General features: G+C 38.8%; 2 protein-coding genes across 8 annotated transcripts in view; one reads left to right on the top strand and one right to left on the bottom strand.

The window, feature by feature from the left end:
- The window catches only part of LOC101270594 (zinc finger protein 461), a 93,560-nt gene extending 90,685 nt beyond the window's left edge, over positions 1 to 2,875 (bottom strand). For both annotated transcript variants that reach the window (XM_049702936.1, XM_049702938.1), the window contains exon 1: positions 2,739 to 2,875. The gene's annotated coding sequence lies outside the window, so the exon portion shown is untranslated. The remainder of the gene's footprint in view (positions 1 to 2,738) is intronic.
- A 73-nt stretch (positions 2,876 to 2,948) lies between these two features.
- Positions 2,949 to 24,738, top strand: part of ZNF567 (zinc finger protein 567) — a 54,148-nt gene continuing 32,358 nt past the window's right edge. Inside the window, exons 1-3 of one of the 6 annotated variants that reach the window (XM_049702929.1) lie at positions 2,949 to 3,007; positions 4,699 to 4,791; positions 6,811 to 6,884. In XM_049702929.1, the coding sequence (XP_049558886.1) occupies positions 6,876 to 6,884 (9 nt within the window). In that variant the 5' untranslated portion in view covers positions 2,949 to 3,007; positions 4,699 to 4,791; positions 6,811 to 6,875. The other 5 variants (XM_049702930.1, XM_049702931.1, XM_049702933.1 and 2 more) reach the window with 5 other exon arrangements.

Below are 24,738 nucleotides of genomic sequence, written 5' to 3'. Positions count from 1 at the left end.
TAATAGAGCTAATCCTTCCCTCTTTGAGAACAAAAGAAATGATAGGAGATATGAATATAATACATGGAGTGTATTGTTGTAGTTGTTTGAATTCTGTCTTAAGAGGCCTGAACTTTCTTCATAGACATGAAGCCTTTCAAATAAGTGACTCAAATACTACCTTAAAGGTCCTAAATCTTGACTCCCAAGATTTTATACACAATGAATTCCTCTTACTGGTTGCCCCTCAACTAGGCTCAGATTTGCTGGCCGACCTCTCCACTAGCCTTAGAAACTAACAAGGAAACCACATTTGCCTTGGAAATAAATAAATTAATTAATAATAAAACCTGCACATAGGAGAAGAAATGGGATTTAGGCCTGATGTGGTTAATTCAGACCATTCCGTTTATCATCAGGCAGAAAAGGAAGTTGAAAAAGTAACCTGAAGTATTAGGAGGATGACGCTTTTGAAACAACACAGCAGAGATGCCCATTTCCATCTCCAGGAATCATACCAATCCTTCAAATAGCTAAGCACCCTAAAGAGTCACATTCCCCAATGAGTCATACTGATGAAAGTTAAGATGACTCCAGAATGCAGATTCTGAATTGGAAAATGGAAAAGAGATATTGTAATCAGGGAGACCCTGTTTATTAGTTAAATAAATGTACATTGGTCCTATATCACACCTATATTGAACAAATTCTTCTGAGTGCGGTGAGTCACCTATACACACTCAGCAGAAGTCAATGCCACATTCTTGAGTCTACATACCCCTGAAATGACAGGAACCCATGTTCCCCTTAAGGTCCTGGAAGGGAATGTAAAGTTGGTGAAGATGTGGGAGTTGGACAGGAAGAAGAAGGAGTTGCTCGGGAAAGTTATTGGTTAAATAAATTATAAAATAACCATGTAATAGAACATTTAGATACACAAATGCAAAGTTGTAGAAAATTTAGGATATGGAATATTTTCAAGGTATAACATCAGTAGAGAAATCACTTAACAAAGCAGGTTGACCAATACAATTGTATCAGTATAGGGTGATAGAAAATGTCTAGAAGTTTAAACAGCAGTTTCAGTTATCTATTGCTATGTAACCACCCCCAAAAGTTTGTGGCTTAAAACAAAACCATTAATTAGCTCATCATTCCGGGGGTTGGCAATTCGGGCTTGGCTTGGCTGAGTGGTGCTTCTGCTGATCTCACTCATGTGACAGCAGCCAGCTGGTGGCTTGGTGGGGGCTGGATGGACCAAATGGTCTCAATGAAACATCTGGCAGTTGTTGTTGTTAGCTTGGCCTCTGTCTCCAAGTGATCTTTTGTCTTCAAGCAAGCTAGTCTTAGCCTTTAGTACCTGGTGGTCTCAAGGCAGGAAGAGGGAAAGAGCAAAAGCTGCAAGACCTCCTAAGGCTTTATCTTGAAAGTCTCACTTCCACCACATTTTATTAGTCAAAGTACATCACAAGGCCCTGCCTAATTGTAACCTAACCATTTCAGGAGAAGGAGAGCAAATACTTCCCTTTTCTGAAAAACTAAAAGAGAATAACAACAACAAAATCCCTGACCTTGAGCTTGGTTTTCAGATATGCTCTGTAACCTTTTCCTTTCCCCAGGGCTTTTCTTTCAGAGAGCTGCACTGCAGGGGAAGGGTGAAGAGAAGGGGAGTAAGGACTCATGAGACACCAGACCTTTCTTAGAGCATGAACTGGCTAAACTGGAAGAAATTCTTCAACACCACCCAAGCTCAGTCATCTACCACACACATACTCAGATGGAAGTAAAGGGGAGATGGGAGTACTACTAACCTTTCTTTAGTATCAAAGGGAAAGGCCAGGGTCACTGATAACCAGAGCTGAAACTTTCTCTAAGTTCACAGCAAGTTTCCTGGGGAGACAGCTTTGGAAATGATGTGGTTCTGAAACATGGAACTTGACCTCAGCTCCCAAAAGAGATCCTCTGAGGAAGGAATCCTACTCCTAGGCTCTCTACAGGTCTTCCTAGGACTCTGCCTAAGGGACACTCCCAGCCCCAAAACTCATTCCAAAAACAGGTTTGTGCTTTCTTGCTTGTATATAACATTTATCCCACCACTCAAATATCTGACTCCCCTTTTTGTGACTATTTCTCTGCAGCTGGTGTCCTGGCTATAAAGTGGGAGAAAAGAGAAAGCAGTGATAAAAGGATACAGATACTAAGAAACAATAGAACCTAAAATTGGCCCCTAGGCAGGCAACACTCACTCCACTGATATCCACTTTTGCGTTAAGCACTGGAGTCTGGGCACTGGAGGTGGAGGTGCTGACAAAAGCAGCTCAGGCCGTGCTTCAGTGCAACTCTGGTTAATACTGGCATCGTCGTCTTGACAGGCACAGATACACTCTCAGGGAGATCTTCAACAGATCGCCTCAGTCCCGACGTTAAACCAGAACTGCAGAAATGAAGCTCTACCCCGTGATACAACCAAACTCCCACCCGGTCACAAAATTAAAAGCCTCTTCCACCATACTAGGTAACAACAGCATCGTCTTCTGAAGGGCGGTGTCAAGCCCCACAGTGTCCCCTACCTCAACATCACAGCCGATCACGGTCACCGAAAGGGTCCCGCATCTTGCACCAGACACGGCCTCATCACCGCACACACACCCCGCCTTGTTACTGCCACAAACGCTCACACACTCTTATACACGCCTACACAGGCCTGAGCTCCAGGCTCCACACGCCCTGTGTGCGCCAGAGGGTGGGGGCTTCCTCACCGTGAGTGCCCGCCGTGCCCAGACTCAGGTTACCACTCGGAGCGCGACGACTGAGAGGACCTCAGAAGGGAATCAGAGATGAACCAAATATCAAAGTTCTTTTCAAAAGCAGCCCAGGGGCTGTGGGAAATGTAGTTCAAGGCCGCAAAAACCCGGATGTCGAGAAGGCGCGCCTGAGACGCAGCGGCGAAGAAGGAGCCGCGGAGCCTCTTGGGAGGTAGAGCCCGCGCTGGAGTGCGCAAGCGCAGATGGCTGGCCAGTAGGCGAAGGTGAGGCTGGTGGGTCCTGCTGGCGCTGGGCAGGCTGGTGATTGTGGTACCCGGTGAGGATTGCCGAGCAGGGAGGTGGGAACCAGAACTGGGAAAAGCGAGGAAAGAAGACAGAACCTGGGCTGAGAGAAGGCGGGGGAGGAAAGCGAGGGGGGAAACAAGAACCTAGGCAGGGGAAGGAACTGGGAGCCAGGGCTGGGAACGCCGAGGCGGGTGTGAGCTCGGCCTGGCACACACAGGCGTTCTGTTTGTGTAGCTTTTTGTGCCTGGTCTTGTGTGTGTGTGTGTGTGTGTGTGTGTGTGGAACGTGTGTTACTTTGTGGAACGTTATGGAACCTATTGTTTGTGAAAGTGAGAGGGTCTCTGCGTGTGTCTAATTTTTAAATTAGGTGCGAGTAGATTTGTGTTTGAGACTGTATGCGACTTTGGAGAGGCAACAGTAAGGGGTTTGTGAGTAAAATTTTGCAGCTTTGTGTAGAATTATGTAATGGGCTCTGAGAGATTATGCATGAATTGTGTCTATGGGATTGGGATTGTGTAGTGGATGATATAACTGTGAATATGTCAAATTTTGAAGTATTTGTGCACACAAGTAATTGCACAATTCACGGTGACTAGGAATGTGTCAGGCTCGTTGTGTGACTGAGATGGAGCATTTGAGATTGAGCATTTGAGAAAGTAGATGCAAGACTAGTTAAGTACTATGTATTGTTTATATTGTCTGAATATTGTCCATTTTATATGCCTGTAGAATTTGACTCTGGCAATTAGACAAGTAGAAAAAAAATAAGAGATTTTAAAATTAAAATAATTTTCAGATGGAACAGTTGTATATTGTGAAACCCCATATTGACTAATGACCAGTATGTTGACATAAGTAGAACATCATTAGGAGAACACAAAAAACTTTCTCCCATAACTGCTACTCTCAGAATTTCTATTTGGGTGAATTCCTGGACAGTAAAGTTTCAATAATTTCTTCAGTCATTATGAAGATAAAAAATCTGTTGAACATTTAAACACAAGATCAGTCTCATTTAGCTGAATAAAGTATTCACTGTAGAAATCAATACTTCTATTTTTTTTTAATTTAATTTTATTTATTTTTTAAAATAAATTTATTTATTTTTGGCTGCATTGGGTCTTCGTCGCTGTGTGTGGGCTTTCTCTAGTTGCGGCGAGCGGGGGCTACTCTTCGTTGCGGTGCGCGGGCTTCTCATTGTGGTGGCTTCTCTGTTGCAGAGCACGGGCTCTAGGCACATGGGCATCAGTAGCTGTGGCACGCCAGCTCAGTCGTGGCGCTAGAGCTTAGTAGCTCTGCGGCATGTGGGATCTTCCTGGACCAGGGCTCAAACCTGTGTCCCCTGCATTGGCAGGTGGATTCTTAACCACTGTGCCACCATGGAAGTCCCACTAACTTGTTTTGTTTTTTGTTTTTTTTTACATCTTTATTGGAGTATAGTTGCTTTACAATGGTGTGTTAGTTTCTGCTTTATAACAAAGTGAATCAGTTATACATATACATATGTTCCCATATCTCTTCCCTCTTGCGTCTCCCTCCCTCCCACACTAACTTGTTTTAAAAGCAAAAACTCTCCCTCCTGTTGGAAGTCTGCTGCGCTAAAGAAAACATGATCAGTTTCTTCTCTAATTCCTCAACCTCTATTTTGTCCCCTCTTTACTCCCTCTAGATTGATAGTCTGCAGCTGGAATGGATTGGGAGCTGGAAAAGAAAAGTCAGGGACAAGAAGAGGCTAACATGACTGGTACCGTTATAATTTAGTGTAAGTCATATTTACCTTCTGAGAGACCCCACTACTGGGAACTTCCAAATACAGTTCCCTTTTCATGGGCATGGCCACTTCTCTAGATGCCTCCTCTTGGCATGCAGTGGCCCACCTACTCTGGTAGGTCTTGTTGTCTCCCATCAGTCCTCTTGGACAGGATCCAAACCAACCTAGGCATGCTCCATCCGTGGGTTCCATCTGGAGCTCAGGTGATAATTAGCCACTTTAGTCACCACCACCCTGCTCCCCCCCACCACCGCCCAAATCCTGGAAACATGTACGTTTCCCCCCCCAAATTCTCTCACCACTTTGATTTATAGTGGCATCAGGGTCTGAGGAGCCCCTTGTTTATTATAAGGGAGTGAGAAGCACCTACTTTTCTTCCCCCTAGAAAACTATGTTCTAAAAATAATTTGCTCTCTTAAAGAGACATTCCCTTTTCTCAGCCTCTCGAAGTAGGAGGTAAATTAATGGTAGCAAAACGTTACAGTCAGCTACTTTACAAGACTTTATCTTAGAATGAGGGACAATTGAAAGATTGTTTTGCCTATCATCTTTGGGACATCTGCTGAGTCTGAGGCAGAAAAATTTCTAAGTTACCATCCTGTTCAAAATAATGACAACAGTTAGAGAACTCAGCTTTGCTAGAAAAGACATTAACAAATCAACAGGTTTCATATATGTGTCTGTGCGTATGTGTATATATGCATCAAAAAACTATGGAAAGTTGCCAGTGGCCATCAAAATATAAGATACAAAAGACAGCATGATGTATAAAAAAATTTTTGATGGGACTCAAAAATTAAAGACTTAAATAAAAGGACCAGGGACACATGATAAATTGTCAAAACTCCCTAACATTTCATGGAGTTTCATTAAAATTTCAGTAAAATTTTTAAACTCTCTGAAGTTCTTAGGAGAAAATGAACAAGACAAAAATTGTTAAAGAAAAATAATGAAGGGGGAAGTAAGCCTACCTGATACTAAAACATGTTTGTTTGCGGTATGCGGACCTCTCACTGTTTTGGCCTGTCCTGTTGCGGAGCACAGGCTCCAGACGTGTAGGCTCAGCGGCCATGGTTCACGGGCCCAGCCACTCCACGGCATGTGGGATCTTCCCAGACCAGGGCATGAACCCGTGTCCCCTGCATTGGCAGGTGGATTCTCAACCACTGCGCCACCAGGGAAGCCCCTAAAATATGTTTTAAAACTGTAATAACTGCAGAGTAATCCTGGCAATTAAGTGAACAGATCAGTGGAACTAAATACAAAGTCCAGATACACTCAAATATATAAAGGAAATAAAGTGTATGATAAAGAAAAACTATAAAAAATATTTTAAGTAATTATAGAATTAATTTCCTTCCTTTAAAAAAGATCTAATATCAATCCAGAAAATAAAAATAAGTTAATAGAAAAGTGAAAAAATTGAGACCTTTCACAGACAAGAAACTAAAGATGGATGGCGGTGGTGGCTGCCGTGGGGAATTTGCTGCCTGGCATGGCCTGGCTTTTATTTAAAAGACAAAAATTAAGGTGCTTTTTAAACATTGTGAATAGAAGCTTATCTTCTCTCATAATAAGAAAAATAAGAACTAGAATCACAGTGTATATACCTTGGTAAGCATCAGGAAGTTTGTATCCGTGGTACTCATGAGGGTGTGGGGTGACAAGAATTTTCACGTATTGCTGGTCATGATGTAAATGGTAGAGCCTTAATGGAGAACAGCTTGGAAGTAGTTAATAATAATAGGCAGGTTAGGAGAGAAAAGATAGTTCTAGAGAGGTGGGGGCTTGCCCAAAATCTAACCCATTACCCCAGGAGCCTGTATCTCTGGCTCTGGGGATAAAATTTTTGTCTAGCTTATTCTTCCCCCATATTGGTGTGGAATATATAGAGTGAACAAGCACCAAAGCAAAGGAAATGGAGTCAATCTTGAGTCGTAAGTCATAAGAGAGCTTAAAAGCATGTGTAGTGGCATGTGGCTTCTTTTCATCTTGCTTTTGCCTTCTTAGGAACCGCCCCTTTTCTAAAGAGGAGCCCAAAGGAAGACTGGTCATCTCTTGCAGATCTCAAAACCATGGCTCAGGTGAGATGATGGTTCCTTTCTCCTTTCTGAAATAGTTTTTTGTTGTTGTTTTTAAGAATATTTGAGCATTTCCCTTTCTTTTTCTAAAATCCTCCTGTTTATCTTCCCCTTCATGAAAGCAGTCCCCACTTGTTCCCATATTGGTCAGATAAGCTTTTACCTTCCACGAGTGCTCCTTCTAATTTTAAGCAGTGTTCACACATTAAGTGGGTATAATCATTCAACATCTTTTCTCAGTGTTCTTCCAGAAGCAGTGCTCGAACAAAAATGTATTTCCTCAAATTAAATGAGAATATATTACTTCATGAACCTGTCTTGCAAAGATAAAAACAGGGGCTTCCCTGGTGGTGCAGTCGTTGGGGGTCCGCCTGCCAATGCAGGGGACGCGGGTTCGTGCCCTGGTCCGGGAGGATCCCACATGGCTCGGAATGGCTGGGACCGTGGGCCATGGCCACTGGGCCTGCGCGTCCGGAGCCTGTGCTCTGCAACGGGAGGGGTCGTGGCGGTGGGAGGCCCGCGTACCGCAAAAAAAAAAAAAAAAAAAAGATAAAAACCGTCAAGATGGAGATGGAATTGATAGATTGCTATTAGTTAAGTGGCAAGAAGTCCTGTCTTGAGGCTTTGAGACTAGAGCTATGCTTTGGCAGATTATGCAAAAACCAAGAATCCTGTATTTCTCCTCTCGGATCCTTGAGTTCTGCTCATAGCTGCTAATAATTCCTAAAAATCTGTGGTATGTGTTATAGATTTATTCCTATTTTTCAGTTTCTTCTAATTTTATGTTCACATGCAAGGAAGTAAATGAATATACTTAGATCACCATACTGAACTAAAAGTGTAACTCATGAAATAGTCTGCTCTTGATTTCAAAGACATTATTCTGGTTCTTTCTTTCAGAAAATTCATCTTTATGCCTGGACCTCTTTTTTTTTTTTTAATTTTTATTGGAGTATAGTTGATTTACAATGTTGTGTTAGTTTCAGGTGTACAGCAAAGTGAATCAGTTATACATATATATGTCCACTCTCTTTTTTTAGATTCTTTTCCCATATAGGCCATTACAGAGTACTGAGTAGAGTTCCCTGTTCTATACAGTAGGTTCTTTTTTTTTTTTTTTTTTTGCGGTACGCGGGCCTCTCACTGTTGTGGCCTCTCCCGTTGCGGAGCACAGGCTCCGGACGCGCAGGCTCAGCAACCATGGCTCACAGGCCCAGCCGCTCCGCGGCATGTGGGATCCTTCCGGACCGGGGCATGAACCCGTGTCCCCTGCATTGGCAGGCGGACTCTCAACAAGTGCGCCACCAGGGAAGCCCCAGTAGGTTCTTATTAGTTATTTTATGTATAGTAGTGTGTATATGTCAGTCCTAATCTCCCAATTTATCCCTCCCCACTTTATCCCCTGGTAACCATAAATTTATTTTCTGTATCTGTGACTCTATTTCTGTTTTATAAATAAGTTCATTTGTACCCTTTTTTTTAGGTTCCACATATAAGCAATATCATATGATACTTGTCTTTCTGTGTCTGACTTCTCTCAGTGTGACAATCTTTAGGTTCATCCATGTTGCTGCAAATGGCATTATTTTGTTCTTTTTTATGGCAGAGTAATATTCCATTGTATATATTGGACCTCTTAAATACTGGTGTTCTCCAGATTCTGTATTGGTTCTCTTCACTGTATAGTCTCCTGTTCTTATTCACAATCTACCACTGTTATTCTAATGATGCTCAAATAATTTTAATGCTAAATCTCTGTTGTGGGTGTCAAAACTGTATCCAATCTCCAACTAGATACCACCTCCTGTGTCTTCCACAGATACTTCAGGCACATGCCCAAGATTTACCTCATGATCTCCTACCATTTTAGTCTTTTTTTTCTTCCCCTCAACCTGCTTATGGGCCCAGCCCCTACCCACCTGCTAACACAGCTAACTTGAGTTAAGTGTCTCTTTTCCACTGCACGACCATTTAGTGGTGAATCTTATTCCTTATATTTCAGTTCCCTTTATCTCCACTGATACCATCATGGGTGTCGCTCTCATACTGGTAACTTATCTTCCCGTTTAACATCTTTGCTCCTTTTCCCATCCTCCAAGTGCTCACCCCAGTGCTCCCTTATGGATGTTTGTGTTGCTTACACTTTTCTGTTTAACTCTGTGTGTGTGTGTGTGTGTGTGTGTGTGTGTGTGTTTTAAAATATACATGAAATAGGGCTTCCCTGGTGGCGCAGTGGTTGAGAGTCCACCTGCCAATGCAGGGGACACGAGTTCGTGCCCCAGTCTGGGAAGATCCCACATGCCACAGAGCAGCTGGGCCCGTGAGCCATGGCCACTGAGCCTGCGCGTCCGGAGCCTATGCTCCGCAACAGGAGAGGCCACAGCAGTGAGAGGCCCGCATACTGAAAAAAAAAAAAATTGTGAGAGCTAAAATATACATGACATAAAATTTTATCATTTTAACCATCATTAAGTATATAATGCAGTTCCATTAAGTACATTCACAATGTTGTATAGCCATCACCAGTGTCTATTTCCAGAACTTTTTCACATCCCAAACAGAAACTCTGTACCAATGACATTAAACAATTAACTCTTATCTTACAGTTTTCATAGAATTAGACCCGAAGCACATTTGAAGAATGTTTAAGACAATCTATTAGGGGAGAGGAAAATATTAAAATATGCATTAATAGTTTAATTCAAGAATAGTAATCAATAATGATAATATAGTTTTCTAATTCATGAATATGAGGCACATCTCCTTTTATTTAGATCTTTAAATTCTCTGAGTAATGTTTTTTTGTTATCAGTGTACCAATCTTGCAAATGTTTGTTATATTAATACCTAGGTTTTATGCTATTGTAAATACTATTCATTTTTATTTCAAATTCCCATTGTTCATTGCTAGTATATGAAAATGCAATTGATTTTTTTATATTAACCTGCATTCTCAACTTATTCTAGTAATTTTTTGGTAGATTCTTTAGGATTTTCTACATAGATAATCATGTCATATGTGAATAGTTACTGTTTTCCTTCTTGCTTTCCAATATGTATTCCTTTTATTTCTGTCTTGCTTTATTTACTACATTGTCTAGAACCTTCAGTGCAATGTTGAATATAAGCGGTGAGAACAAATATTTATGCTTTATTCCTGACTGAGGGGAAAAGCATTTAGTCTTTGACAAAGTGTAACATTAGTGACAATTTTTACTTAGATGCTCTTTATCAGATTTATCAGGTTGAAGAAGTTCTAGTTTGCGGATCATTCTTATCACAAATGGCTGTTGAATTTTGTCAAAAGATTTTTTTGTGTCTGTTGGTTTTTCTGCATTATATGGTTTTTGCCCTTTTTAAATTAACATGGTGAGTTATATTGATTGATTTTGAAGCGCTAAACCAGCTTATCCCTAGGATAAACCCCACTTGGTCATGATAGATTCTTTTTTCATATATTGCTTGATGAATTTACAAGTTTTTCTTGCAATATCTTTGTCTAGTTTCGGTATCAAGGTAATGCTGTCTTACAGAATGAGTTGGGAAGTATTATCTTATTTTCGGAAAGAATTTGTGTAGAGCTGCTATTATTTCTTCCTTCAATGTTTGTTAGAATTCACCAGTGAAGCCATCTGAGCCTGGAGATTTCTTTGTGGGAAGGTGTTTAACTAGCATTTCAATTTCCTTAATACAATTATGGCTATTCATGTTATCAATTTTTTTTCTCTTCAGTGAGCTTTTATAATTTGTGTCTTTCAAGGAATTGTCCATTTCATCCAAGTTATAAAATTTATTGTCACAAAGTTGTTCAAAAATCTACTCTTTTTATCCTCTTGATGTTTGTACAGTTTGTAGCAATGCCATTGATTCATTCCTGTTATTGGTAATTTGTGACTCACCTTTTTCCTTGGTCAGTTGGCTAGAGGTTTATCAATTTCTCTGATTTTTCAAAGTACCAACTTTTGGTTTCATTGATTTCCTCCATTATTTTTCTGTTTCCTGTTTCTTCATTTCTACTCTTATATTTTTATTTCCTTTCCTTTTCATTACTTTGGGTTTAATTAACTCTTCTTATTTTGTATATGGGAGCTTGTATCATTGATATGAGACTTATTTTTTCCAGTAGAACATTTAATGCTATAAATTTCCCTCTAACAAATTTAGACATTTTGTATTTTCATTTTCATTCAGTTGAAAATATTTTCTAATTTCTCTCACGATTTCCTTTTTGACCCATTGGTTGTTTAGAGGAAGTGTGTTTAATTTTCAAATATTTGGGGATTTTCCAGATAGCTTTCTGTCATTGATTTCTAGTTTAATTTTGTTACAATCAGGGAACATGCTGTATATGATTTCATTCTTCTTAAATTTATGGAGACTTTTTTTTGTACCATCTGATGGATGTTCTGTGTGCACTTGTAGAGGATGTATATTCTAGTGTTATTGGATGGAGTATTCTCTAAATAATCAGGTCAAATTGGTTGATTAGTATGGTAAAGTCTTCTGTATCCTTATTGATCTTTCAGTCTATTTGTTATAGCAGTGACAGAGAAGAAAGTCAAAATCTTACATTATAATTGTGGATTTGTCTATTTTTCCTTTTCAGTTCTATCAGTTTTTACTTAATATATTTTGAGGTTCTGTTTTTAGGTGTATTCATATTTAGGATTGTTATATCTTCTCATGAATTGACCCCCTCTATCATTATAAAATACCTTACTTGGGACTTCCTTGACGGTCCGGTGGCTAAGACTCCACGCTTCCAGTGCAGGAGACATGGGTTTGATCCCTGATTGGGGAACTAAGATTCCCACACCCTGCACAGTGCGGCCAAAAATAAATAAGTAAATATAAATAAAATAAAATGCCTTGCGTAATCCCTGATAATATTCTTTGTTCTGAAATCTATTTTGTTTGATACTATTGTAACCATTCTGGCGTTCTTATGATTAGTGTTTATTTTTATTTTTTTGTTGGCTGTGTTGGGTCTTTGTTGCTGCGTGTGGGCTTTCTCTAGTCGCGGCCAGCAGGGGCTACTCTTCATTGCAGTGTGCAGGCTTCTCATTGCAGTGGCTTTGCTTGTTGCAGAGCACAGGCTTTAAGTGTGCATGCTTCAGTAGTTGCAGAACATGGGCTCACTAGTTGCGGCACACAGGCTCTAGAGCTCAGGCTCAATAGTTGGGGCACACGGGCTTAGTTGCTCCATGACATGTGGGATCTTCCCAGACCAGGGATTGAACCTGTGTCCCCTGCATTGGCAGGCAGATGGATTCTAAACCACTGTGCCACCAGAGAAGTCCCTATTTTTAATTTTTAATTTTAATTAATGTAAAATGAATTAATTTTAATTAATTAATTTCAAAAAAAATGTCTTAAATGTCTTTTAATCTAGAGCATCTTCCTCCGTTTCTTTCTTGTTTTTTTTTAGTTGCAGTGTAGTTGATTTTACAACATTACATACATTTCAGGTGTACAACGTGGTGATTCAGTTTTAAAAGGTTAAACTCCATTTATAGTTATTACAAGTATTGGCTATATTCTGTGTGCTATACAATATATCCTTATAGCTTATTTATTTTATACCTAGTAGTTTGTACCTCTTAATCCCCTACCCCTAGCTTGTTCCTCCCTCCTTCCATCTCCCCACTGGTATCCACTAGTTCGTTTTCTGTGTCTGTGAGTCTTGTTTCTGTTTTGTTGTATACATTCATTTTATTTTTTAGATTCTACGTATACATGATAAAGTACAGTGTTTGTCTTTCTCAGTCTGACTTGCTTCACTGAACATAATACTCTCCAAGTCCATCCGTATTGTTGCAAATGGAAAAATTTCATTCTTTTTTATGACTGAGTAATATTCCTCTCTCTGTGTGTGTGTGTGTGTGTGTGTGTGTGTGTGTGTGTGTGTGTGTACACACCACATCTTCCTTATCCATTCATCTGTTGATGGGCACCTAGGTTGCTTCCATATCTTGGTTATTGTAAGTAATGTTGCTGTGAACATTGGGGTGCATGTATCTTTTCAAATTACCATTTTTATTTTTTTCAGATACATACTGAGGAGTGGAATTGCTGGGTCATGTGGTAGTTCTATTGATAGTTTTAGTTTTTGTTTTTCCTAGTGGCTGCACCAATTTACATTCCCACCAATGTAAAGGTTCCCTTTTCTCCACATCCTTGTCAACATTTGTTGTCTGTGGTCATTTTGATGATAGCCATTCTTACAGGTGTGAGGTGATACCTCATTGTGGTTTTGATTTGCATTTCTCTGATGTTAGTGATGGTGAGTATCTTTTCATGTGCCTATTGGCCATTTCTGTGTTTTCTTTGGGAAAATGTCCATTTAATCTAATGCCCATTGTTTAATTGGTTTTGTTTTTGGTTTTTTTTGATATTGAGTTGTATGAGCTGCTTATATTTTGGATATTAACCCCTTATTGGTCATATCATTTGCAAATATTTTCTCCCATTCTATAGGTTGCCTTTTCATTTTGTTGATGGTTTCCTTTGCTGTGCAAAAGCTTTTAAAGTTTAATTACGTCCTATTTGTTTATTTTTACTTTTGTTTCCTTTGACTTAGGAGACAGATCCAAAATAATATTTCTACAAATTATGTCAGAGTGTTTTTCTGCCTTTTTCTTCCAGGAGTTTTATGGTTTTAGTCTTACATGTAGGTCTTTAATCTATTTTGAGTTTATTTGTATATATGGTATTAGAAAATATTCTAATTTTATTCTTTTACACATCCAATTGTCCCAGCAACCCTTATTGAAGAGACTGTCTTTTCTCCATTGTATATTCTTGCCTCCTTTGTCATAGATTAATTGACCATAAGTGCATGGGTTTATTTCTAGGCTCTCTATTCTGTTCCATTGATCTGTGTGTCTGTTCTTATGCCTGTAGCATACTGTTTTGCTTACTGTGTTTTTAGTATAGTCTGAGGTCAGGGAGTGTGATACCTCCAGATCTGTTCTTCTTTCTCAAGATTCTCTTGGCTATTCGAGGTATTTGTGTTTCCATACAGTTTTTAAATTATTTATTCTAGTTCTGTGAAAAATGTCATTGGTATTTTTTTTGTTTTCTTTTGGCTGCACCACACAGCATGTGGGATCTTAGTTCCCTGACCAGGGATCAAACCTGCACCCCCCTGCGTTGGAAGCACAGAGTCTTAACCACTGGACCACCAGAGAAGTCCCACCATTGATATTTTGATAGGGGATTGCATTGAATATGTAGATTGCCTTGGGTAGTATGGTCATTTTAACAATATTAATTCTCCCAGTCCATGAACCTGGTACAGCTTTCAACCTGTTTCTGTTATCTTCGATTTCTTTCATCAGTGTCTTAATACTTTTTCAAATACAGGTCTTTTACCTCAGGTAAGTTTATTCCTAGGTATTTCATTCTTTTTGATGTGATTGTAAGTGGAATTGTTTCCTTAATTTCTCTTTCTGGTAGTTCATTGTTAGTCTATAAAAATGCAACAGATTTCTGTATATTAATTTTATATCCTGCAACTTTACCAAATTCATTGATTAATTCTAGTAGTTTTTTGGTAGCCTCTTCAGGATTTTCTATGTATAGTTATCATGTCATCAGCAGTGACAGTTTTACTTCTTCCTTTCCAATTTGGATTCCTTTTATTTCTCTTTTTGTCTGATTGCTGTGGCTAGGACTTTCAATACCATGTTGAATAAAAGTGGAGAGAGTGGGCACCCTTTTCTTTTTTCTGATCTTAGAGGAAATGCTTTCAACTTTTCACCATTGAGAATGATGTTTGCTGTGGGCTTATCATATATGACTTTATTATGTTGAGGCATGTTCCCTTTATACCCACTTTCTTGAGAGTTTTTTTTTTATCATAAATGGATATTGAATTTTGTCAAAAGCTTTTTTTGCGTCTATTGAAATGATCATATGGTTTTTATTCTTCAGTTTGTTAATGTAGTATATCACATTGATTGATTTACGAATATTGAACCATCCTGGCATCCCTGAGTTAAATCCTAATTGGTTATGGTGTATGATGCTTTTAATGTATTGTTGAATTCAGTTTGCTATTATTTTGTTGAGGATCTTTGTATCTATGTTCATCAGTGTTTTTGGCTTGTAATTTTTTTGTGATGTCTTTGTATAGTTTTGGTATCGGGGTGACACTGCCTTATAGAATCAGTTTGGAAGTGTTCATTCCTTTGCAATTTTTTGAATAGTTTGTGGAGGATACGTGTTAACTCTTCTTTAAATGTTCATTAGAATTCAGTTGTGAAGCCATCTAGTCTTGGAATTTTGTTTGTTGGGAATTTTCTTATTATTGATTCAGTTTCATTACTGGTAATTGGTCTGTTCATATTTTATATTTCCTGGTTCAGTCTTGGGAGATTGTGCATTTCTAAGAATTTTTCCATTTCTTTTAGGTTGTCCATTTTATTGGCATAGAGTTTTTTGTAGTATTCTCTTATGATTCTTTGTATTTCTGTGATGTCAATTGTAACTTCTTTTTCATTTCTGGTTTTATTGATTTAGACCCCCTCTTTTTTCTTGATGAGTCTGTCTAAAGGTTTATCAATTTTGTTTATCTTTTCAAAGAACCAGATCTTAGTTTCATTGATCTTTTCTATTGTTTTTGTTTGTTTGTTTTTAGTGTCTATTTCATTTATTTCTGCTCTGATCTTTATGGTTTTTTTCCTTCTACTAACTTTGGGTTTTGTTTGTTCTTTTTTAGTTCCTTTAGGTGTAAGTTTAGGTTTTTTATTTGAGATTTTTCTTGTTTCCTGAGATAAGCCTGTATTGCTATATACTTCCCACTTAGAACTGTTTTGCTGTGTCCCATAGACTTTGGATCATTGTGTTTTAATTTGTCTCCAGGTATTTTTTTATTTCCTCTTTGATTTTTTTCACTAATCCATTGGTTGTTTAGTAGTATATTGTTTAGTCTCCACGTTTTTGTTTTTTGCAGTTTTTTTTCTTGTAGTTGATTCCTAATGTCATAGCATTGTGGTCAGAAAAGATGCTTGACATGATTTCAGTTTTCTTAAAGTTACCATGACTTGTTTTCTGTCCTATGATGTGGTCTACCCTGGAGAAATGTTCCATGTGCATTTGAAAAGAATGTGTATTCTGCTGCTTTTGGATGGAATGTTCTGTGTATATCTATTAAGTCCATATGGACTAATGTGTCACTTAAAGCCCTTGTTTTCATATTGATTTTCTTTCTTTGTATAGACACATTGATGTATGTTAAAGTACCCTACTATTATTTCGTTACTGTCAGTGTCTCCCTTTATATCTTAATATTTGGTTTATATATTTAGGTCTTCCTATTTGGGTGCATGTACTTTTACAATTATTACATCTTCTTGGATTGATCCCTTGATTATTATGTTTTGTCTCTTATAACACCCGTTGTTTAAAAGTCTATTTTGTCTGATATAAGTATTGCCACTTCAGCTTTCTTTTGATTTCCATTTCCATGAATGCCTTTTTCCATCTCATGTTCAGTCTCTGTCTTTATATCTGAAGTGAGTCTCTTGTAGGCAGCATATACACAGGTCTTGTTTTGTATCCATTCAGCCACTCTGTCTTTTGATTGGAGTATTTAATCCATTTACATTTGAACTAATTATTGATATATTCAATATATGTTCTCGTTGCCATTTTGTTAATTGTTTTGGGGTTGCTTTTGTAGTTCTTTTTTTGTGTGTGTGTGTGGTACGTGGGCCTCTCACTGTTGTGGCCTCTCCCATTGTGGAGCACAGGCTCCGGACGCGCAGGCTCAGCGGCCATGGCTCATGGGCCCAGCTGCTCCACAGCATGTGGGATCTTCCCAGACCGGGGCATGAACCCATGTCCCCTGCATCAGCAGGCAGACTCAACCACTGCACCACCAGGGAAGCCCTGTACTTCTTTTTTGTTCCTTCTTCTTTTGTTATCTTCTCTTGTGACTTGGTGACTATCTTTAATGTTATGTTTGGATTCCTTCCTCTTTTTTGTGTGTGTATCTATTATGGATTTTTGTTCGTGGTTACCATGAGGTTTCTGTATAGCAATATATGTACATGTGTGTGTATATGTATATGTATATATGTATATTGATTGTTTTAAGTTGCTGATCTCTTAATTTCAAATGCATTTTAACAACCTTGCATTTGTTCTCTTCTCCCCTCACAATTACTCGTTTTGACATTATATTTTACATTTTTTTTTGTTTTGGATATCCCTTAACTGCTTATTGTGGATATAGATGATTTTACTACTTTTGTTTTAATCTATTAGCTTTGTGCATGGACGATTTAATACCTTTACTGTATGAGAGTTTTCCTTTCATAATTTTCACGTTTCTAGTTGTGGTCTTTTCTTTTTTGCTTAGAGAAGTCCCTTTAAAATTTCTTGTAAAGCTGTTTTGGTGGTACTGAACTCTTTTATCTTTTCCTTATCTGTAAAACTTTTGCTCTTTTCACTAAATTTGAACAAGAGCCTTGCCAGGTAGAGTATTCTTGGTTTTTTTCCTAGCTTTTTCCTTTTCATCAGTTTAAATATATCGTGCCACTCCCTTCTGGCCTGTAGAGTTTCTGCTAAAAAGTCAGCTGATAGCCTTATGGGAGTTCCCTTGTGTGTAACTTGTTGCTTTTCCCTTGCTGCTTTTAATATTCTCTCTTTATCTTTAATTTTTGCCATTTTCATTACAGTATGTCTTGGTGTGTTCCTCTTTTGGTTGATCCTGTTTGGGAATCTCTGTGCTTCCTTGACTTGGATGTCTATTTCCTTTCCCAAGTTAGGGTAATTTTCAGCTATTATATCTTCAAATATGTTGTTAGCTCCTTTCTCTATTCTCCTTCTGGGATGCCTGTAATGTGAATATTAGTGTCCTGATGTTGTCTCAGGGGCCTCTTAAACTTTCCTCATTGCTTTTCATTCTTTTTTCTTTTTTCTGTTCAGTGGCACTGATTGCGACTACTCTGCTTATAGCTCACTGATCTGTTCCTCTGTATCATTTAGTTTACTGTTGATTCGTTCTACTGTATTTTAGATTTCATTTATCGAATTCATCATCTCTGTTGGGTGGTTCTTTATATTTTCTAGCACTTTGTTAAAGACTTCTAACTTCTCACTCTATGCATCCATTCTTCTCCCGAGTTCTTGATCATCTTTATGATCAGTACTTTGAACTCTTTCTCAGGTAAATTGCCTAACTCCCCTTCACTTAATTCTTCTTTTGGGGTTTTATCTTGTTCCTTCATTTGGAACATGTTCCTCTCTCACCTCATTTTACCCAACTTGCTGTTTTTATTTCTGTGTATCTGGTAGTTTGGTTACCTTTTCCCAACCTTGGAGAAGTGGCCTTTTGTAGATGTCCTTTGTGTCCCAGCAGTGCACTCCCATCTTATCACCAGAGCTGTATGCTCTAGGGTGCCCCCTATTGGGTTGCATGGGTCCTTCTGTCGTGACAGGTTGACTACTGTGGGCGGTCTTGTAGACTTGGTTGGCCTCCGGTTTGGTTGGTTGCTAGGCTTTGCCTTGTGCAGAGACTGCTGGCCGCTGGTTGGTTGGGCAGGTCTTAAGGCAGCTGGCTGGGAAACCCCAGGCGACCCCAGGGCTAGTGCTAGCTCACTGGTAGGCAGAATCCAGGAGAACCTGGGGCTGGTGTCCACTATTGGTGGGTGAAGCCAGGTCCTGGGGTCTGGCAGCTGAGCCCAGGGGTCCCAGAACTGGTGTCTGACCACTGGTGAGAGGGGCCATTTTCTGACACTGCAGCATGAGGCACGTTCCAAAGTTTGTGTTGGCCTGCTAATGGGTGGGGTCAGAGCCCATCCAGTCCCAGGGTAGGTGCTGGCCTGCTGGTGGATGGGCTGAGTCTACAGGCTACAGGGCTGTGGTTGTCCAACTGGTGTCCACCTGCTGGTGGTTGAGACTGGTCCCAACTCTAGAGCAGGCTCGCTGGTGTGTGGGACCATGGATTCTGGGGCTGGTTCCTGCCCACTGGTGAGTGGAGCAGGGTCTGTTTGCAGGGCCCTGGGGGCCCTGATTCTAGTGCCTACACACTGGTGTGTGGGGCCAGGTCCTGGGACCTCTGGTGGGCAGGACCATGTCCAGGGTCGGCTGTGGGGTTAGGAGGTCTTGAGGCAACCTGTCTGCTAGTGGGTGGAGCTTTGTCCCTACCAAGTTAGTTGCTTGTCTTGAGGCGTCTATGTACTAGGACCTTTGGGCTGTTGGGTGGAGGATGGGTCCTGAGGCTGATAAGCTAGAGGGAGGAATCCAAAATGGAGGTTGCTAGCACAGTGTCTACATTGTACAACAAGCTCCCCAAAATGGCTGCCGCCAGTGTCTTGTCCCTAGAGTGAGCTGTAATTGCCTCTGGCCTTTTTGGGAGACTCTCCAAGATGAGCAGATAGGTCTGACCCAGGCTCCTTTCAAATTACACTTCTGCCCTGGTTCCTGGAGCATGTGAGATTTTTGTCTGTGCCTTTAAGAGTGGAGTCTCTATTTCCCCTAGCCCTCTGGTTCTCCTGAAAGTAAGCCCCACTGGCCTTCAAACCCAAATGTTCTAGGAGCTTGTCTTCCTGGCACAAGACCACTGGGGTGGGGGAGTCTGATAATGGGGCTCAGATCCCTCACTCCTTGGGGAGAGCTTCTGCAATTATAATTAGTCTCCCATTCATAGGTTGCCTACCTGGGGGGCTGGAACTTGACTACATCACAACCTCACTCCTACACATCTTGTCATACCTTCTTTATCTGTAGATCTTTTCTTGTAGGTGCCAGTCATTTTCACTGATCATTGTTCTGTAAATAGTTGTAATTTTGGTGTGCTTGTGAGAGGAGGTGAGCTCAATCAGGGTCTTTCTATTCTGCCATATTGGCTGATCTCTTTCAATTAGTATTTACATAGTATACCTGTTCTCCATTCTTTATACTTTAACCTACCTATGTTTTAATATTTATAATGAGTCTGTTACAGAGAGTATATATTTTGGTATTACTTTTGTCTCCAGTCTGATACTCTCTCTTCTGGGGTGGGGGGGGGCGGGGCTGTGCCGCGTGGCTTGTGGGATCTCAGTTCCCCGACCAGGGATTGAACTCAGGCCATGGCAGTGAAAGCCCAGGATCCTAACCAGGTAACTCCTGATACTGTACCTTTTAATTAGAGTTTTTAGTCCATTTTCATTTAATGAGTTATCAATAAGTTGTTTAAATATACCATCTTGCTATTTTTTTGTTTTCCCATTTGTTTTTTGATTTTTGTCCCTGTTTTTCTTTTGTTTGTTTGTTTTTTGGCTGCATTGGGTCTTAGTTGTGGCACGCGGGATCTTTGAGGCATGCAGGATCTTTTCTTGTTGTTGTTGTGGCATGTGGGCTCTTTGTTGTGGCGCATGGGCTCCAGGGTGCGTGGGCTCTCTAGTTGTGGTGCACAGGCTCCAGAGTATGTAGGCTCTGTAGTTTGCAGCACGCAGGCTCTCTCATTGAGGTGCGCAAGCTCAATAGTTGTGGCACACACAGGCTTCGTTGCCCCGCAGCATGTGGGATCTTAGTTCCCCAATCAAGGATCAAACTCATGCCCCCTGCATTGGAAGTGGACTTCACTGGACCACCAGGGAAGTCCCTCAGTATCTTTAATAGTTAAGGGTTTTCAGATTTTTTTTCTTTTGGTAACATGTTTTTTAAGTTAAAATATTTGTCCATTTCATCTACATTGTCTAATTTATTGCCTTTAATTTGTTTATAATTCTCTTATCCATTTAGTATCTGTAGGATCTGCTAATGGCCATGTGTAACATCCCTCTTTATTTCTTAATCCATCTAACTAGAGGTTTTACAGTTTATTGATATTTTCAAGGATTTGGCTTTAGGTTTCATTGATTTTCCCCTATTGCTTATTTATTTTCTATTTTACTGATTTTTCCTTTTTTCCTAACTATTTCCTTTACTTGCTTTGGGGTTAGTTTAACTTATTCTTTTTTAAAGCTTCTTAAGATAAAAGTTTAAATTATTGATATTAAATCTTTCTTGTTTTCTAATATAAGCATTTAAACTTATAACTTTCTCTTTTAGCCTATTCTAATTACATCTTCAAAATTTGATCTATTTGTATTTAGTTTAATATATTTTATGAAAAACAATTTTTTAATTTTCTTTGACCCTAAATTGGTTACTTGGAAGTGTATTGTTTAATTTCCAAACATTTGGGGCTTTTCTAGATATGCCATTTTTATTGATATCTAATTTAGTTCATGTGTGGTCAGAAAACATACTTTGTATGATTTGTCTTAAATCTGTTGAGACTTGTTTGTGTTCTATCTTGGTGCATAGTCCATTTACTCTTGAATAAAATGTGTTGTGAAATTATTGAAAGTGGTGGTCTATAAATATCAAATGCGTTAGGTGTCAGTATTCTTTAGAGATTCTAAATCTCTACAGGTTTTCCCCCTTTGTCTAGTTCTCTCAGTTACTGACAAACATTAACACCAACCATGATTTTAGACTTTTTAAAATCTCATTTTACTTTTGTCAATTTTTGCCTCATGTTTTGAAACTGTTATTTAAGTACATATACATTTGTAGTTGCTATATTTTTCTCATGTATTTACTCTTTTATTATCAGGAAATGTTCTTTTTTGCCTGTAGTGGTAATACTCCTCAGCTTGTTTTACTATAGCCCCATCAGCTTTCCCATGTTTAATGTTTTTATGTTTTTTTCCCATCCTTTTATTTTAAACCTATTTGTGTCTATGGTATTTAAAGTATGTCTCTTGAAGACAGAATATATTTTGAGTCTTGGTTTTTTACACATTTTAATAATCTCAGTCTTTTTGTTGGAGTGTTTAGTCCTGTTGGAGTTAGGGCTGCCATTTCACTCTTTCTTTTCTGATTACCTAACCTGTTTTAATCTTTTAACCATACTTTATATTTTAGTGCAGTTTTAGGTTCAGACAAAATTAAGCAGAAAGTACAGAGAGTTTCCATTTATGCCCTTACCCCCTGACACATGCATAGCTTTCCCTACTATCAATATCTTACACCAGAGTGGTATGTTGTTAAAATCAATGAACCTACAATGATACATCATTATCATCCAAAGTCCATAGTTTACATTAAGGTTCATTCTTGGTGTTATATATTCTATGGATTTTGACAAATATATAGTGACATGTATCTACCATTATAGTATTATACAGACTAATTTCACTGCTCTAAAAATCCTCTGTGCTCTGCCTATTCATCTCTCCCTCTCCTCTATAATATGTGGCAATGGCAACCACTGATTTTTTAAAAAATTTTTTTAATTTTTGGCTGCATTAGGTATTCGTTGCTGAGCTCAGGCTTTCTCTAGTTGCAGCAAGCGGGGCAACTCTTTGTTGTGGTGCATGGGCTTCTCATTGCGGTGGCTTCTCTTGTTGCAGAGCACAGGCTCTAGGTGCGTGGGCTTCAGTAGTTGTGGTGCACGGGCTCAGTAGTTGTGGTGCACGGGCTTAGTTGCTGCACGGCATGTGCGATCTTCCCAGACCAGGGCTTGAACCCATGTCCCCTGCATTGGCAGGCGGATTCTTAACCACTGCACCACCAGGGAAGTCCCACCACTGATCTATCATCTCCATAGTTTTGCCTTTTCCAGAATGTTATATAGTTAAAATCATATATTATGTAGCCTTTTCAGATTGGACTTCTTACATTTAATAATATGCATTTAAAATTACTCCTGGGCTTCCCTGGTGGCGCAGTGGTTGAGAGTCTGCCTGCCGATGCAGGGGACATGGGTTCGTGTCCCGGTCCGGGAAGATCCCACATGCCATGGAGCAGCTGGACCCGTGAGCCATGGCCACTGAGCCTGTGCGTCCGGAGCCTGTGCTCCGCAATGGGAGAGGCCACAACAGTGAGAGGCCCGCGTACCAAAAAAAAAAAAAAAAAAAAAAAAGATTACTCCTTACCTGTTTTTGTGCATCTGTTCCTATATCCTGTTTTATTTTGTGTCAAGCAGTACATTTTCATAATTAATTTTTATTTCTCTTTTGAGTTTGTAGTTATATCAGTTTGCATTATTTTTCTTTTGGTTGCTTTAGGGATTACAGTGTGCATCTTTAACTTAGCATGTTTTACTTAGAGATAGTACTGAATTACTTAAGGTAAAATATGTCAAGTTGCAACATTGTATTTTCATTTATTGGCTTCCCCATGGTTTGTTTTTTTGTTCACCGTGTGTGTGATATTTATATTTGTAATAAATGGTGTTAGAATGCCTACTTTAAACCAAGGGTCTACAGTCCAGAGGCTAAAAACAGTCTGCTATGTGTTTTTGTACAGATTGTGAGTTTAAAATAGTTATACTTTAAATGTTTGAAAAAGTGCAAAATCAAAATATTTCTGACCTACGTAATCAAAATATTTCTCACCTACATAACTTATGAAATTTAAATCTCAGTGTCCATACATGAAGTTTTATTGAAACACAACTTTGCTCATTCATTTTATATACTGTCCATGGTTGCGTTCATACTAAAACAGCAGAAAGTGTTTCAACCCCTGCTTGAAACACTCATGTTTTTTAAATTAGGAAATGAATATTTATAGTCTTTTATATACAATTTTTCTCAACCTCTTCATTCTTTCCTAAAGACCTTGTTTACCATCTGATGTCATTTTTACCTTCAGCCTGAAAACCTTTCTTTACCATTTTTAATAGTACAGTTTTGCTAGTGATGAATTCTCTCAGATTTCTTCTGAAAGTAGCTTTATGTTGACTTTATTTTCAATAGGTAATTTTGCTCAGTACAGGATTCTTGGTTGATGTTCTCTTTGGCTTTTAGCAGTTTGATTAGGATTTACTGAGTGTGGTTTTCTTTTGTTTTTATCCTTTTGGGGTTCATTAAGCTTTTTCAATATGTAAGTTAAGTTTTGCTTACTTTGAATGTGTTAGGCCATTATTTCCTTAAAAATTATTCAGACTCTTTTTTTCCCCCTATTTTTCTGGGACTCCAATTACACCTCTGTTGGATTACTTTGAAATTGACCCACTGCTCTCTGTGTGTCTATTCATTTTTTCTTTTTCTTTCCTTTTCTATTCAGATTGATTAATTTCTGTTGATCTAGTTATATATAGGCATACCTAATTTTATTCTTTTATTTCACTTTGCAGATATTTCACCTTTTACAAATTGAAGGTTTGTAGCAATGCTGAGTTTAACGCAAGTCTATTGGTGCCATTTTTCCAACAGCATTTGCTCACTTCATTTCTGTCACATTGGCTATTCTTCAGTATTTCAAACTTTTTCGTTATATTTGTTATCGTCTGTGATCAGTGATCTTTGATGTTAGTATTGCAAAAAGATTACAACTCACTAAAAGCTCTTGTGATGATTAGCACATTTTAGCCATAAAGTATTTTTTAATTAAGGCATGTTCATTGTTTTTTAGACATAATGTCATTGCATTTAATAGACTACAGTAGAATGTAAATGTAACTTTTATATGCACTGGGTAACCAAAAAATTCGTGCGACTCACTTTATTGCAATAATCGTTTTATTACAGTGGTCTAGAACTGAATCTGCAATATCTCTGAGGTATTCCTGTATTTACAAGGTTACTGATCGCTCCTTTTTCTATTTCTAGTCTGCTACCTACATAGTGAAATTTTCATTTGTTACTGTACTCTAGAATTTTCACTTCATGCTTTTTTAGCAGTTTATGTTTCAAGATTCCATGCCAGGTTTTTCATTACTTCTTTAGATACATTTAGAACAGCTGTTTTGAAGCCTTTGGGGCAAAATCCAATACCTGGGTCCACTAGAAATTAGTTTCCATGAACTTTTTCTGAATATGGGTCATATTCCCTCTCTTCTTTTTCTGTTTTGTTTACATGTCTAATT

This window comes from Orcinus orca, chromosome 20 (genome assembly GCF_937001465.1).
Source record: "Orcinus orca chromosome 20, mOrcOrc1.1, whole genome shotgun sequence".
NCBI classification, from domain to species: domain Eukaryota; kingdom Metazoa; phylum Chordata; class Mammalia; order Artiodactyla; family Delphinidae; genus Orcinus; species Orcinus orca.
Note: the sequence above shows the minus strand (reverse complement) of the source record. Positions and strands in the feature narration are given on the sequence as shown.